The following is a 16,791-nucleotide window of genomic DNA, read 5'->3' on the forward strand; positions in this document are numbered from 1 at the left end:
TATTAATGAAAAGCGTGAAATTAGACCCAAAAACCCTGACCAAAAAAATGACCGAAATACAAACCTGAAAACAAAAAACAACTGAAAACGTCTTAAAAGACAAAAGCACATTTTGAAATAAATTTAAAATGTTTTTGTTGTTAATTTGAAGCTTTCCTCATAAAACAACAATCGGTTGGCCCGCAGGGTGTTTTAAGACCCCTGTTGTACATACTCTAGGGTGACAATAGACTCACTTGTTACGTGAATTAGCATTTCAGGCTTGGACCTGGTAGGTTATGCCCGCCTACTGCAGTGACAGATCCCGCTGTCCAGATGGCCGCACCACGAAAGTCCAACAAATGAGCCATCAGACCAGAAACGTTTCCTTTTTATTTAAAAAGGGAGGTTAACAACTGAGCCCCCCTTCAACCATCCAAATTGGAGTGACTCCTAAGCCTCCTCGAAGCCTCCTCAGCCTCTTAGATGGAAGGCTAGGTGGGGCATAGCGGAATTCTGGAGTGAGCATTGATCTTCATGTGTTTGTGGGATGAGATTACCTATTGGCTGTAAATCGAGGTACGGCAAGCCAACACATTCCAGCTGGCTCGAACCGACGTTTCTAAAGACGTCAGGGGCATCGCTTTGGTTTTCTACCAGAATCATCTGGGGCACTCACTTAAAAGGGTATGCGGTAATTAAGCACATTTCAATTTGGCTTGACACACAGTGGCAACACAACAATTTCCATCTGATACATTTTTAGCCCTCTCATTGAACATAATGTAACAATGTATCATTCTCCCTAGAATTCAAATGTTGGCATCATAATACCTTTGATTACAATGGTAAATATGCCACTGTAATTTAAAGGAGTGTTATGGAATCTCAAGTGTAGGTTTTAAGGATATTTTACACATTATACAAGCTTGAAATGAGGCCACAGTAGCGCTGTGAGTCAGGGGGCAGTTGCTTGTAATACCAGCATATTTAAACATTAGTGGAATATTGATAGTAAATACATGTTTAAGTACTTGTACTTAGCAAGAGCATATTGAATACAATATGCTTTTTACTTTACTACCTTTAAGTGGACTAATAAGTGAGAATTAGTTTTTTTTTAGATTGTTTGAATCAACCATTCCTTTTTATCTGAGGCTTTTCTAAATATTTGTCACAATGGACATTTGTCCAGTGTGTTGCCACTAGGAAGTGCCTAAATTCCAACAACCAATAATGATTCACTTTACCGTCTTTTCACCAATGAGAACCTTGTATTCAATAGCAAGTGTGAGCCAGTGCTGACAGTTTATCAAAACATATGCACTTTAGGTTTTTTGTCTGGGTTTTTTATTCACGGTCTGTTTAATTCTTTTTTTCATGTTGTTATTTTTTTCCCTTTTTTTTGTAATTTGTCATTTGGTGTAGTTGTTGATGAATATGTTTGAAGTACCTTTACAACCTTTCAAATTGAGTACTGGTACCTCGGCCGAGTCATACCTAAGACTTATAACATTGGTAAAATGGTGGCGCCCTCTGTTGGCTGCGGCTGCATCGGCTCGCTACAACGGGTCAGGTGTATCGACATTTCGTTCTGTGTACATTGTTACAAAGAATGACAATACAAAGGAAATTATTATTATTATTATTATTATTACACCAATACCTTTTCCAAAAAAGAGAACAGGGTCTTGACAGAGGTGAGTTTGGTGAAAATAGACTCATACCAGCTGTAATCACAAATGAAACAGCTATCGAAATTAGCTAAATCAAGAAATTTTTGAAGTTTACGCTTGCAAGGAATGGTCCAATCCAAGACAGCCTGGACCTTGGCCGAATCAGCCTTAATCTGTCCTAGTGCCACAATAAAACCTAAGAAGCTGATGACACAAGGAAATCACATTTTTCTGCTTTAACAAATAGCCTCTTCTCAAGGAGCAGCATACAATTTAAATGGGTCAGCATGGCGGTTGAATGGTTCCGGTCCGAAGCCTTTGCTCTAAAAATGCTGGTCTACTAGTGATCCCAAGAGCCAAGAAGAGATCAGCAGGTTCGAGAGCGTTCTCCATCTGGGCCCCGGTGCTGTGGAATGCTCTGCCCACTGAGATTCGATCTGCAACCTCAGTGGAACTGTTTAAATCTAGGCTTAAAACACACCTCTATTCTATAGCTATGTTTAATGTTGACAATATCTGTGTATTGTTCTGTTATTGCAACTGGTCATCCTGGAAGATGGGTTGCCTCATGTGCGGTGCCTTCTCAAGGTTTCTTTATTTCCTTCATGTTGGGGTTTTGAGTTTTTCCTTACCCTCATATAGGTTTTAGATCAGGGGATGGTGTAGTCTGCATTTTGCAATGATCTGTGGTCTTTGCAGAGCTTCGAGACTCCTTGTGACAAACATGGCTTAACTTGACTAGCTCATCAGCCTCATGGTGCTGAGGTCCAGGTTTCAATAGCAGCTACCGGCCTCCACATGCGGAGTTTGCATCTTCTCCCTATGCCTACGTGTGTTTCCTTCAGGCATTTCGGTTTCCTCTCACATTCTAAAGACATCCATGGCAGGATAATTGGTGACTCCAAATTGTCACTAGGTATGAAAGAGCAAGTGAATGCCAGCCAGTCGCAGGGCACACAAAAACATGCAACCAACCATTTAAGGGTGTCCCCTACCCAATTGCCAAAGATGACCCGGTTGGGCTCTAACACCTCCTTTACCTTAGTGAGGAAAAGCGTTCCAGAAAATGGACGGACGGATCATTTTAAAGTAGTGTGATTAATGGTGGCCTTGTTCTTCCTGCCTAAAATGATCAGAACATTTGATTCATTATAAGTCAGATATATTTTTCCTTTTGACTAAAACCTCCAAACACGCACTATTTTTAATATCAAAAGATCATCCCTCAAGTGTGGATAAGTGTAAATACTGTTAGGTGCTCGAAACAGGTGTCGACATCAGAATGCTTTGAGTGACATCACCCCACAGCACATTACCAAATTGCTATTGGGACGCCATTACACTTATGGGGCCCCTTGATGCCTCTTTTGTGCAGGAGGGAGGGGACTTCCCCATAGCTCTCCTCCAAAAAGGGAAACAATCCTTGCCCCCACCTTGTTAACACACACAGAGCAGAGCCAGGCTCAAAATAACTTTGAAAGTGGATGGCTAGAAAAAAAAAGCTGTTGCCCTGTTTATCTCTATCTTGGGGGCTGATCCAATTACATAAGTAGCCATTTGCATCCATCACCCAGCACCAAATCTGAGAGAAGTTTCAATGCGGTGCAATAAATGTATGCAAGAGAGGATGTGTATTATGCTACCTTAACACACGCATTCATTGTGAGAGTGTGTGTGTCAGGCTTTATTACAGCGGTCATTAGGACCCATATCAGTGTGTTAATGTCGAACAGATGTTGAGAAGAAAGGGATCATTTGAAAAGGGCAAATGTAAATAAACATCTCTCACACACTGAAAAGTGTCCCCCCCCACCTCCCCAAAGGGGCGACAGAAAGAAAACACTTCATCAATCTCCATCACCTGCGTTAATATTGTCATCTTTTGGGGTCTCGTTTGAGTGGCCTTTCATGGCAAATTGTGTTTATACGTAATAACTTGTCGTGTGCTGAAAACACCCCCATCCCAAGAAAATAAAATAAAATGACTGTTAATGCTAAGGATACAGCAATTCAGTATAATATCAGAATATTATGGAATTGGTGTACTTTTTTTCTTGACCTTTTAAATACTGTGACATTTTACCAGTAACTGTGGGGGGATGGTTGTTGGGTGGTTTATCACATTTTTATTACAGCTTTCTTTTTGACAGGTTCTTTTTTTTTCCAGTCGTATCAATAAAAATACCTAGATGGTAGTGTGCCCGCTTTGAGACTGGGAGGTCGCTGGTTCGCGCCTCGGCCGAGACATACCTATTTGGTATAATGGCGGTAAGGCGCCCGCTTTGAGCCTGGGAGGTCGGTGGTTCGCGCCCCGGCCGAGTCATTCCTAAGACTTAAAAAGTGGTCGGCGGCGCCCTCTGTTGGCTGCGGCTGCATCGGCTCGCTACAACGGGTCAGGTGCAATCGACATTTCGTTCTGTGTACAAAAGTACATTGTTACACAGAATGACAATACAAGAAAATTATTATTATTATTATTATTATTATTTATAATTATTATATATATATATATATATATATATATATATATATATATATATATATATATATATATATATATATATATATATATATATATATATATGTATATATATATATATATATATATATATATATATATATATATATATAACATTTGTGCTTACCCTAGTGAAAAAAACAGCATTACTTTAAAATAAAATAAAAATAACAATATTGATTTGATTAATGGGCAAAGAATCATGAACGATCATACAAACGTGCTTTTTTTTTAAATAGTATTAGTTCAGGAAATTTGTCTATAGTTCACATAACATGAGACGCACCGAGAGGGAGATGACAAGATTGTCCGCCATCTTGTTGCCAAGGGTACCCACAAAAACATTTTGATAAACCGGGCCCAAAAAATGAAAAGAAAAATGTAATAGTATGTTAACTTATAGTCACCATAGTCCATATGCCTTGTGCTTTGTAGCACTTGTTTTGGGCAATACACAATACAGCAACACTTGTGGTCAAATATTACAAGTGTTTCTTGAAGGGCCTTAATATTAAAATCAATATTCTAAATTCTATACTCTGTTAGTCTACTTGTGTTACCACACTGTTTTTCTGCTTTACCTAATATGCTAACATCTAAGCTGATTTTATTAGCCTGCCTTTAAATTTCATTTTCTAGAAACAAAACAATGTAAACATAATCCCGATGAGAACAATTCAGCGGCACTTGTACAAAATAAGAAACAACATATGTCATTTGTTCACTTTGAGTATTCTTTGATGTGTTTTGTAGCACTCGTTCACCATTGCACGACACAATATAGCAACATCCAGTGATGCAATCTTACATGATGCCCATCTAATGTTTTGATAAGAAATATCAACATACAAAGTGGATAAATATTATTAGTCCACATGTGTTGCTGCTCCTTTTTACCATGGTAACATCCATACTATTTTTATTAGCCTGCCTTTTAGAAGTCAACATTTAAAAAACAATGATATTGGCCGATCCAAATTGTCCCTAGGTGTGACTGAGCGAGTGAGTTGTCTGTCCCTGTGTGCCCTGCGATTGGCTGGCAACCAGTCCAGGGTGTCCCCTGCCCACTGCCCGATGATTGCTGGGATGGACTCCAGCATCCCCGCGACCCTACTGAGGATAAGCGGTGCAGCTGATGAGATGAGATGAGATGAGATATTACAATCCCAATGACACCATTTTGGCGGCCCTTGTGCACCCATCAACCTGTGGTTTTCACCACTCCTCCTGGTCCTCCTCCTGCTCTTCGTCCCCACCTAGAGTAAGGATGGTACCCTCCATTTGGGTGCTCACTTGGTAAATGGTAAATTGTCTCCATTTATATAGCGCTTTTCAAGTCAATGAAGACCTCCCAAACCGCTTTACAATGTGCTTCACACTTACCCATGCACACACACACACTCACACACGAGTTAACAGACCATAAATATGCCGTAAAATTTAGACTATAGGGTGCACCTTATTATAAGCGCAGTAAATTTTTAAACGCAAAAACATCACAAAACTATAAGCTGCATGTGCCCACATTAAATCAAAATGTATTTTCAAAGAAAGATGGCACACAGAAAGAGTTTTAATAATATACGGTACTTTAGCCCATTAAAATTCCGACGACCCGCTGGTGGGCCGCCGGACATTTGATAAGTATCTGTTTGTAAAGTTTCACCAGTCACTGAAGTATGCCATGCCACATATCTTTGGAAAGCTTGAACTCTTTGGATTTACGATATGATGACCATCTTGAAATATACTTTTTGAGAGAAACATCAGATACCCGAAACTATAAAGCCCGCGTAACTTATCATTACGTCCCCTGGCTGCCTTCAACTTCTTTGCATGTCTGCGAAAATGGCTTTGTCACATCAAAGAAAAGCCATAGAATCCAACACGATGATGCCGACGGATATACAGTGCATCCGGAAAGTATTCACAGCGCTTCACTTTTTCCACATTTTGTTATGTTACAGCCTCATTCCAAATTGTATTAATTTAATCTCATATCCCAAAATTCTACAAAAAATACTCCATTATGACAATGTGAAAACGTTTTTTTTTTACTTTTTTTGAATTTATTAAAAATAGAAAACTAAAAAATCACATTTACATAAGTATTCACAGCGTTTGCTTAATACTTTGTTGATCCACCTTTGGCAGCAAATACAGCCCCAAGTCGTTTTGAATATGCTCCCACAAGTTTAGCACACCTATCTCTAGGCAGTTTTGCCCATTCTTCTTTGCAATAAGACTCAAGCTCAATCAGGTCGGATGGGAGACGTTTGTGCACAGCCATTTTCAGATCGCTCCAGAGATGTTCGATCGGATTCAAGTCTGGACTCTGACTGGGCCACTCCAGGACATCCACGGAATGGTTCTGAAGCCAATCTTTTGAGATCTTGGCTGTGTGCTTTGGGTCGTTGTCCTGCTGAAAAATGAACCTTCGCCCAGCCTGAGGTCAAGAGCGCTCTGGAGCAGGTTTTCATCCAGGATATTTCTATATATTGCTGCATTCTTTTTTCCTTCTATCCTGACTGGTCTGCCAGTTCCTGCTGCTGAAAAACATCCCCACAGCATGATGCTGCCACCACCATGCTTCACTGTAGGGATGGTATTGGCCTGGTGATGAGCGGTGCCTGGTTTCCTCCAAACAAGGCGCCTGGCATTCACACCAGAGTTCAATCTTTGTCTCATCAGACCAGAGAATTTTGTTTCTCATGGTCTGAGAGTCATTCAGGTGCTTTTTGGCAAATTCCAGACGGGCTTCCATGTTCCTTTTACTAAGGAATGGCTTTCTTCTGGCCACTCTACCATACAGGCCTGATTGATGGATTGCTGCAGAGATGGTTGTCCTTCTGGAAGGCTGTCCTCTCTCCACAGAGGAACGCTGGAGCTCTGACAGAGTGACCATCGGGTTCTTGGTCACCTCCCTGACTAAGGCCCTTCTTCCCCGATCGCTCAGTTTAGAAGGCCGGCCAGCTCTAGGAAGAGTCCTGGTGGTTCCAAATGTCTTCCATTTACGAATGATGGAGGCCACTGTGCTCATTGGGACTTTCAAAGCAGCAGAAATGTTTCTGTATCCTTCCCCAGATTTGTGCCTCAAGACAATCCTGTCTCGCAGGTCTACAGACAGTTCTTTTGACTTCATGCTTGGTGTTTGTGCTCGGACATGCACACTCAACTGTGGGACCTTATATAGACAGGTGTGTGCCTTTCCAAATCATGTCCAATCAACTGAATTTACTGCAGGTGGACTCCAATTAAGATGTAGAAAGATCTCAAGGATGATCAGTGGAAAAAAGATGCACCTGAGCTCAATTTTGAGCTTAATGGCAAAGGCTGTGAATACTTATGTAAATGTAATTTTTTTTTGTTTTCTATTTTTAATAAATTCAAAAAAAGTAAAAAAAAAAAGTTTTCACATTGTCATAATTGAGTATTTTGTGTAGAATTTTGAGATAAGAGATTAAATTAATACAATTTGGAATGAGGCTGTAACATAACAAAATGTGGAAAAAGTGAAGCGCTGTGAATACTTTCCGGATGCACCGTATAGTGATCTGCCCAAAACATTTCTGCTTTGTTGGTCGTTGCTTCTTGTAATCCGTACGTTTTGCCACATTATTTCCGTTTACAAATAAACAGACTCGTAAAATTATTCTTAATATGGTAGTTAGCCCTCCCCGTTCGATTGACACCTTTAACATGATGAAGGTCTGTTCATGCTAGTTTTATCCATGCACGAATTTACATCAAACTTGTGTTTTCCTTGACACATAATACACCAGTCTACCTCTTACCTTTACTGGTCGGGCGCCCCTGGTGGCCGATAGGAAAATGGATAAATTAGCCGCATCATTGCTTAAGCCACAGGGTTGAATGCTTGGGAAAAAAGTAGAGGCTTATAGTTCGAAATTTACCGTGTATGTCATGATGACTGATTAGTATCACATGTGCCCGCTCGTTGGCGCCAGCCGCTGCGTGCTACCTGATTGGTTCCCTGTCCTTTTTAAGCCCTGTCCTTTCACTCGCCTCTTGTCAGTCCATCAGCGAACCTCTGTTCTTACAAGGCCAGCACTTTAACTCTGACTCCCGTCGGTTCCGATTTTTGCACACGTTTTTCCACATGTCCGTTCCTGATCTCACCGCTTGTCTCCGCCTACGACCTGTTTTTTTGACCCCGACCACGTTTACTCTCCCGTCCCGGCATACGACCCGTTTTTTATCCCGACCAAGTTTTTGCTATCGACCTGTTTTTTCCGTCCTCGACACCGCCATATCCCACTCCGGGACAGCCACTTCCATATTCGGAACATGATCCGATTCGGTGAGCGGCTTGCTTCCTGTGTCCGGCGAGCACCGGATCGCGGGCGTTGCCCTTCCTATTTCTATCAATATACTTGTGGTTAACATTACGCATTTGGGTCCCGATTACGTTCTGGTTGTGACAGTATATATATATATATATATATATATATATATATATATATATATATATATATATATATATATGCATTGCCCTGCAATTGGCTGGCAACCAGTTCAGGGTGTCCCCTGCCCACTGCCCGGAGATGGCTGGGATGGGCTCCAGCCCCCCCGCGACCCTAATGAGGATAAGCGGTACGGCTGATGAGATGAAATGAGATGAGATATATATACATATATACACATACCTATTTTCCTGTTTGTGGAGCAATGCCAACAAAATGCAGCTAACATGACTTTAGCCCTGCTGGGTGATCTCTCATTTTTCGCAACCTCAATCGCCCTTTCGGCGTCCTAAAGGACTTCATAGTTCATCACGCTCACTTAATGTTTTTCCCCCTCTTCTAGCTCCTCACACAAATGTTTTATTTATGTAGGGGGAGGTCACTTAAAACATCTCGCTGCAGAAAATTACACGTGTAATCTCTCCCCAGAGGAGCTCCCACGGCAGAAATAAGAAAAACAGTCGCTGAAGCGAGCAAGCCGGCGCTAGAGAAATCTGAGGAAAAAGTACCAAAGTGCTAAATCACTCTCTCCTGCTCGCCACCTTATCTGAGGTGGCTTTCCAAGGTGTCCGAGAGGCTTTTAGAAGCCTTACTTAAGACGGCCCACACTTCACCATGACATGTTTATTTTTTTCCTCCCCACATTTAAGTGTGTGTGCATAAAAGAAGTTATTGATATTAGGAACGGACTTTTTTGGGGGGGAGTGCAAATTTTAGCTCTTCACAAAGTCTGGCCTTGAACATGAATGCCTCATCTTTGACCCTTAAACAGAATAATTCCCCAAAAACTACAATTCTGTTTATAAACAAAAAGAGCAACAATTGATTTAGTTTGACATACCAAACATTCTGGAAACTGTAGCTTGAGACGTTATTTTGTCCTGGATTCAAACCAAAACCTGTTACCAGGTTCTGGGGTTATGCCTGAGGTCATTTGATTTTATAGATTTAAACCAATGAAAGCACATCATTGTCATAAAATGTGTGTTACATCAACTTTCTACAAAGGTTCTCCTCGTTAATATCATAAGTGAGCAAATGTTTTTATGGTGAAAGAATCTGAAAGAAAAATATTCACCCTCCCATGTAGACAAATATGAATTGTTTGTTAACGTTTCTCTGCAGAATTTGGGCAACGTGGGGTAAAGTGCATGGTCCCCCATGCTAATTGGTGTGTCTTAATATCTTGCAAATAATAATATTAAAGATAAAAAGTCTTTGATGGAGTCTCTTTGCAAAACGGTTGTATCGTGGAGAAAAATACATGACCACTCACAGTACTTGGTGTCTGCTATCATCTTGTTAATAATTATTATTATTAGGATAATAATGAAAGTAGAAAGTCTTTGTTGGCATATCTTTGCAATATATATATATATATATATATATATATATATATATATATATATATATATATATATATATATATATATATATATCCTCTTATCATATTATCTTGTCAATAATAAGAATATTAATTATATTAAAAATATTAAGTATTTAACGACATTTATTTGAAAAATGTGTGCAACTTTAGGGAAAAACACATTGCCACTAGTGCTAATTGGCGTCTGTCAATACATTGATGATATTAATAATAATGACGATTTTTTTTTTGATATAGGCATAGCGATGAGTTTTATAATCATTAATATATTAAATTATAACAACAAGACAAATAAGAAGAAGTATTAAATAAAAAGAATCTGAATAGTTAAAACATATTTACAATAATTAAAAAGGTGTGTCACGTGTACTTCTTTCTGAGGTCTTGATCGCTCTTAATAATTACCTCAATAAAATCGAAACGGCAAAAAAGCAACTGATCCTGAAATATGTACATTTCTAGAATTTTGCAGGATTTTGAAAATATTCATAATTATGTCCCCTTCAAAAGAGAATAACAAAGTTCAAAAACCGACTGGACCGATTTTCAGAATTTTGCTTTTTTCCATTAATGTCCAATATGCTTGATTCTTTTCTATAACATTTGTTGGGGGTAAAAAGAAAGGAGCTGGTTTTAATGTAGTCCAAAAAGTGATGTTTAAAAATATGGTAGAATGCAAATATTCAAATAAAACCATATTTGTGCTCGTATTTTTTGGTTTGTGCTCGTATACTCAATCAGTCATAACAGTAAATAATCATTCAAATAATAGCATTCATCATTCCTTTTTGTGGTGACGTTGAGTGGAGACGGAGTCTGGATTACTCGTTTTTTATATGACGCTTTTGATTTGTAAAACGTGAATTTAGAACATGTTCCTGCCATTTTTCTAATGACGCGTTATACACCTCACAGAGGGCGGTAGATAACCCCCTGCAACCCTCAGCGGAAAATTATTTGTCATCTCTATAATAAAAAATGATAATTGCATAAGAACGATCAAATTAATGGTCATAAATTGCAGCATGTAACGTTGAGCAAGTTAAATCCACAGGGAATTCGCAAACACACGCACACACACACACACACACACTCAATGCGTGTAATCTGTGGCACACAAGAAGCCTGGGGGTATTTTAATAAAATACAGATGATTAATGATAATAATAATAATCGTGTTGTTAGAATATGTATTATTATCCTAACGAAATCTAATGAAATGTTGGCTTGCTCTTCAGGCCTCGCAGTCGATGATTTTTGGCCTGCAAAATGTAATAGCTTATCTAAACCACATCAATAAACGAAACGAATTTGATGAATTGTACTCTTTAAAAATACGATTATGAGTAGTGTATGCATTTTTGGGGGGTGGCAGAATAATATTCAAGTGTTATTTTTCTGCAATTTTTTTCAATCTTTGTTTCAGAATCCTGTCCACAACAATCAATAATCGAACATTCCTTAAAATACATTAGGGCAAAAATATGGAAGGGGCTGGGGGAAACGTGGAATCAGTGATAGCATTGTGGCAAAAAATAATTATGGGTGAAAAAGCTTTTTCTTATAATTTGCGGTTTGTGACAAATGTTTTGGCAAATTTAGACAAACGTTTTAATTTCAATACTAGCATTATAATTTAATTGCATTCAATTACAGTAGGCTGTCAGTAATATCTGCACCCATATACGTATATATAGTTAAATACAATTATTATTATTTGTTTTCATATTTTGTATTATTAGTAAGCAAAACAAACAGAATGAGAACTACATTTGTCCCAAGAGCTATTACCAACCTGAACTCCCCCTCCAGCGTCCAAGAGCACAATGTGAATTTGCACATATTGTCTTTTACTGTTTTTATTGTCCCTTTGCAAATATGTACCCTTTAAATCGGTTTTATTTTCACTGAAACAAGGACCCCGCTAATTGTGTTATACTTGTATAATGTTAATAAAGTTAATTAATTTATTAATCATTCATTCCTGTTACTTCAATGACAATTATTATTATTATCGTAAGGCCCCACAGTAAACAGCACCAAAAGAACCACAACTGCGATGGGGCCTTCCTGTTGAGAAATCAGGAGCAAGTGTGACACCTACCTGCAGAAATTGGAAGAGTTTCCACGACACGCGTGGAAAAACGAGCACCCACCTACTCATTTATTCCTCTCTCTCTCTCTCTCTCTCTCTCTTCCTTTTGTGTCCAAACAGCCGTTAAAAATAGCAAGTATCCCTTGCCTTGCATTAATGGAGCCACTATGCCGTGAACGCAACCTTTTTCTTCATTTTTGTTCTTTTTCTTTTCATTTTTTCTTTTATTGAAGGAGCACTCCCCCTTTTTTTCGGCAGTAATGAGGTCTAAATTCGGCATAAAAATTGAGCTCATTAGATCGGTCCACCACCTGATTGCAGTGCGTAAAACACGCCAAGAAATTGGCTTGAAATGGGTTATTATGAATGGGAAGAAAAGGGAATTGTGTGAGGGGTGGATTAAGTGTAGTTCTATCAAACCTAAGTTCTCTCTTTTTGTCGTTTTTTTGTTTGTTTCACAGAAACACATCCGTACCCACAAAATAACTGCTGCACAAATATATTTATATATGTTTTTTTTTCTCTCCATAATTTACTTCAAAGATAGCGCGTTGTCCATTTTCTTAAATACAAAAAATGCTACATTAAATATACATGTTTCATACAAATAACTCCGGCTGCAAAGTTAAGACCATTCTCTTTTACACTCGCTGAGAAACTAAACATTGTTTTCCACTGGGAGGAGAATATACAGGGTATTTCAAAACATGGTTTATCCTTTGAATATTATTCTTTATAATAATAAATATATCTTGTGTCATTTACTAACTCATGAGAACTTAATTTGTGTGTACAAAACTACAACATAGTAATCTGCTGGGGACTGTTTCCAAAATATGCTGGAATACCGCGTCTCAATTCGTGCGCCCATTCGACATTTGTGAAATCGTTAAAATAATCCACATGCCTTTAAATTTCTCATTCAGATTTTGAATAATAAACGTAGTTATATTTAACAGTGATGCCTTTAAGTTATTTTGCTTTAAGCGTGTGCATTATATGATGTTTCGAGCTCAAAGGATATAAAATGTTTAAACACCCTGTATAATGTTGAGATGTTGGATTTTTTTCCCTTTTTTTTCTGCAAATAAATTAAAAACATGTCCGTCTTCCCTTTCCTCGTTAAATGTTTGACATACCTTTCTTGAGTTCGTAAGAGGGGTCTTTACAAAGCTCAACCTGCGCTTGCCCCCTTACCCTCACCAAAGCCTCAGCTCGATTTAACACGGTCTGGCTTAATCCATTGAAGTGCGCAGCCGTGGACGAGGAGGTGCCGCCCGGCCCAGATCCGTGCAGGTGTCCGAACGCGGCCCCGTGGTAGTTCGTGTAACCGGGGTAGAAGTGCGAAGCGTAGTAGAGCGGCCGCGAAAGCCCCACTGGGGATGAGCGTGACGGCGACCCCGATGCCGCAGGTCCTTGCACGACCACTGGGCACTGTTGCGACCGCTCCTGCGCGTCCACCCCGCTTTTACAGCGGTCCGAGGAGGTGGCGATTTCTGCCAGGGACCACAGTTTGGGTTTAGGGGCCGAAGGAGGGGAGTGGATGACGGAGGTGGGCGCGTGCAAGATGGGGGAGTCCGATGAAGGAGCTGACGTGGTGGGCTTAATGGAAGAGGAAGAAGAAGAGGAGGAAGAATCCAACAAGTCCGTAGTCCGCTCCTGAGGGTCATCCGGTTCTTTGGACTCTGGGTCGCTCAGGAGGGTGTCTGCGTCCTTGGGGTGCAGAGGATCCTCCTTGAGGCGATCCGCGGAGTGCAGCAATTTGGCATCTGTCGTTTAGGATATACATTTATTACAAACGAATTTTTGCATTTTGCACTCTTTTTAAGTCACGCAAGGACAGATTGTTATCAAAAGAGATGATCTCATTGTAAATAATTCCCTGCTATTAACTAGCAATGAATGTTGCACCAAAAATAAAGGGGCAATGTTTTTTTTTACCTCTAAATGTGGCTAGCTGCATCGTGCTGTGAAACCAAACAGAGTGCTAAAAAGTACAATGAAGAATTCAAACTATGAAGACTCGAAATGACCAAAACACTTTATTTATTTACTTTTTTTTGCCCGCCCTTCACAAAAGAAGGATAAAGGAAAATAGGGAACATGAGAACTAAAAAGAAGAAAACAAGGACTATCAAATACTATAGGTGACCATAACGAAACACTCCCCCACTCCCACGCCCCCTATTATTACCCTGCCATTCACTGAGTTTTTTGGGTGCCCATAGCAGCAAGATGGCGGGCAATTATGTCCGCATGTTATGTTAAAAAATACAAATATCAAGACCTATGAGTAGTTTAAAGTTGCATGGTTTTAGAATAGTTCATTTGTTTTTTTGCTTCCTTAATAAAACAAGTTTTTGCTTTAGCGAATGCAATTTTTGACCACTAGGAGGCACTAAATAATACTCAGTGTCCCTTTAACCAATTGATCAATTATGTTAAATTAACCAAATTCCCTTGGGTTTTATGAAATACACCGTGCACTTGGTCCATTTGTAATAACGAAAATAGGGTATATGTGTTTAAAGTATCCAGTATAATCACACACACGCACTTGTGCTGTTTTGTTAAAAAGAAATCCAAAAATTGCGGGTAATTTTGTACAAAACCACCACAGAATTTGGATGTTGAAATACAATTAAAAGTCCCTCGGGAAATTGAGTTGTTTTGTACAAAATAAACGAGCAATATTTGTGATTGTGAAAATTGTGTCAAAGGACCCAATAGATATATTTTTTTATAAACGAAGAGGACCTGTCCACACCAATATGTAGGAAATATTGTTTTGTCCCCACTAATATTATGCAATTATTTTTAAAAATGCGCAATATTCTCACAAATATTGAGCAGTCATTGTTTTATCCCCGCCAATATTTTGTGATCGCTTAAAAATCTGCAATATCCCCTCCAACCTTAGACCAAACGTACGCCCTTGCCTAATGTAAAACTGGCTTACTTTCTCGAGAGAAAAAAGAATATTATATTTTTATATTTACCCTTAAAAAGTTGGATCGAATTCATCCGTTCCATTTTTGACTAATTATAGATTATTTTTACTAGAGTGCATGCAATAAACACCCCCCTTTACCTCCTCCTTTCTAACTTTCCCCACTAACCTGCTTCAGTATCCGAAGAATCTTGAATCTTCTCCACTCCAGTTTTAAAGTTCTCCCCGCCGTTCTGATTACTATTAACGACGTCGTCGTCGTCGTTTTTCTCTAGGTCGATGTTCTCGTCTTCTTCCTCGTCCTCACTGCGGTTTCTCGGCGTCCACGTCATTTTGTTCTCCTTCTTGAGCCTCCGGCGAGCGTTGGCGAACCAGGTGGACACCTGGGTAAGGGTCATCTTGGTGATGATGGCCAGCATGATCTTCTCACCCTTGGTGGGGTAAGGGTTTTTGCGGTGCTCGTTCAGCCAGGCCTTGAGCGTGGCGGTGGCATCGCGCGTTGCGTTTTTGCGGTAGGCCGGGTCGCCGTACGGATACGAACCCAGGGGAGCTGCGTACGGGTGGTACCCGATGGAACCAGCCATGCCTGATGAGTGGTCGTAGGGGGAACTCTGAGGAGGGATTCGAATTTCGTGTTATTTAAAGTGCTGAAGGAGAAGTTAAAATAAATGAAATATTGAAAATGTATATTTATTAAAGATAATTAAAAAGTAAGTACTCACCACATACGAGGTAAAAGTAGCCGCGGCTGCCGCCGCTGCGTCTGCGGCGTACGGCAAATGGTGCGAGTTGTATCCGGGCGACGCTCCACTAAAGGCGGCCGCGGCTGCAGCAGCGGCTGCGGCGGCTGCAGCACCGGTGGTGGTGGATCCGGCATAGGGCGCGAAAGCGGACCCGGACGAGGACCTGCCCAGCTCTTCCGTCCTGGGTCCCGAGATGACGCTGGTGCCGTAAGCTGCCGGGCACGAGTAGAGGGCCAAGGAGGCGGACGGCTGGTACAAGTAGCCCTGAGGGTACGCCATAGCTGCGGCAACTTCAACGCACTCTCCCCTCCACTTTTTCTGCTATTTTTCCTCCCCCCTTCCCACCCTACTCTCCCACCCCCTTGTTGTTTTGCACCCCCTCCTTAGCCTTTCATAGAAATAGCCGTGTGTGGAGACCTGCTGCCTCCTCCTCTCCCCAAAACCTATTTTAAAATACTTGTTTTTCTCCGGTTTCTTCCCCTCTCTTTTTTTATGAAAGTTGTTGTCGGTCCTCTTGGTTCGACTCCCGTGCGTCAAAGAGACTTTTCACGGGGGGACATCTGGTCGCGTATGCCAAGATGCTAAGTTGGATATTGAGGAGCTTGCTTGGGCGCACCGCACGCTCCTCCTTCTCCTTCACCTCCTCCCTCCTTCTACTGAGGGGTGTAGTCTTTGCGAAGTGAAGCTCTACCTCCCTCCCTCACCCGCTCTCTCCCTCTCATTCTCTCTCTCTCTCAGTCTCTTTTCTCTCCCTCTCACTCTTCCATTATCTCTCTTTTTTTCTCTCTCTTTAATTCTCTCTCCCATTCTCTCTATCTCCCTCCCTATCTCCGAACCTCTCACGTTAACTAACATTCCTTCATTTGTCTCAGTTATACATATATATTAATGGGTCTTCACGCGCTCCCTCCACCAAGTAGAACAACGCGCCGGTTTATTTTGGATGGCAATCCCGACAC

At 40.5% G+C, this 16,791-nt stretch overlaps 1 protein-coding gene across 1 annotated transcript; it reads right to left on the reverse strand.

Annotated features, from left to right (window-relative positions):
• Nucleotides 1-12,622: 12,622 nt before the first annotated feature.
• On the reverse strand, nucleotides 12,623-16,157 carry irx5a (iroquois homeobox 5a). Its single transcript, XM_088333202.1, has 3 exons — nucleotides 15,812-16,157; nucleotides 15,259-15,700; nucleotides 12,623-13,908 (listed from the first exon to the last, which is right to left on the reverse strand). Exons 1-3 carry the CDS (start codon nucleotides 16,109-16,111, stop codon nucleotides 13,262-13,264), a joined length of 1,389 nt encoding a protein of 462 aa, XP_088189328.1. The 5' UTR covers nucleotides 16,112-16,157; the 3' UTR covers nucleotides 12,623-13,261.
• Nucleotides 16,158-16,791: the final 634 nt, after the last annotated feature.

The sequence above is a fragment of the Urocampus carinirostris genome, chromosome 4 (genome assembly GCF_059441175.1).
Source record: "Urocampus carinirostris isolate Australia breed hairy pipefish chromosome 4, RoL_Ucar_1.0, whole genome shotgun sequence".
NCBI classification, from domain to species: Eukaryota; Metazoa; Chordata; class Actinopteri; order Syngnathiformes; family Syngnathidae; genus Urocampus; species Urocampus carinirostris.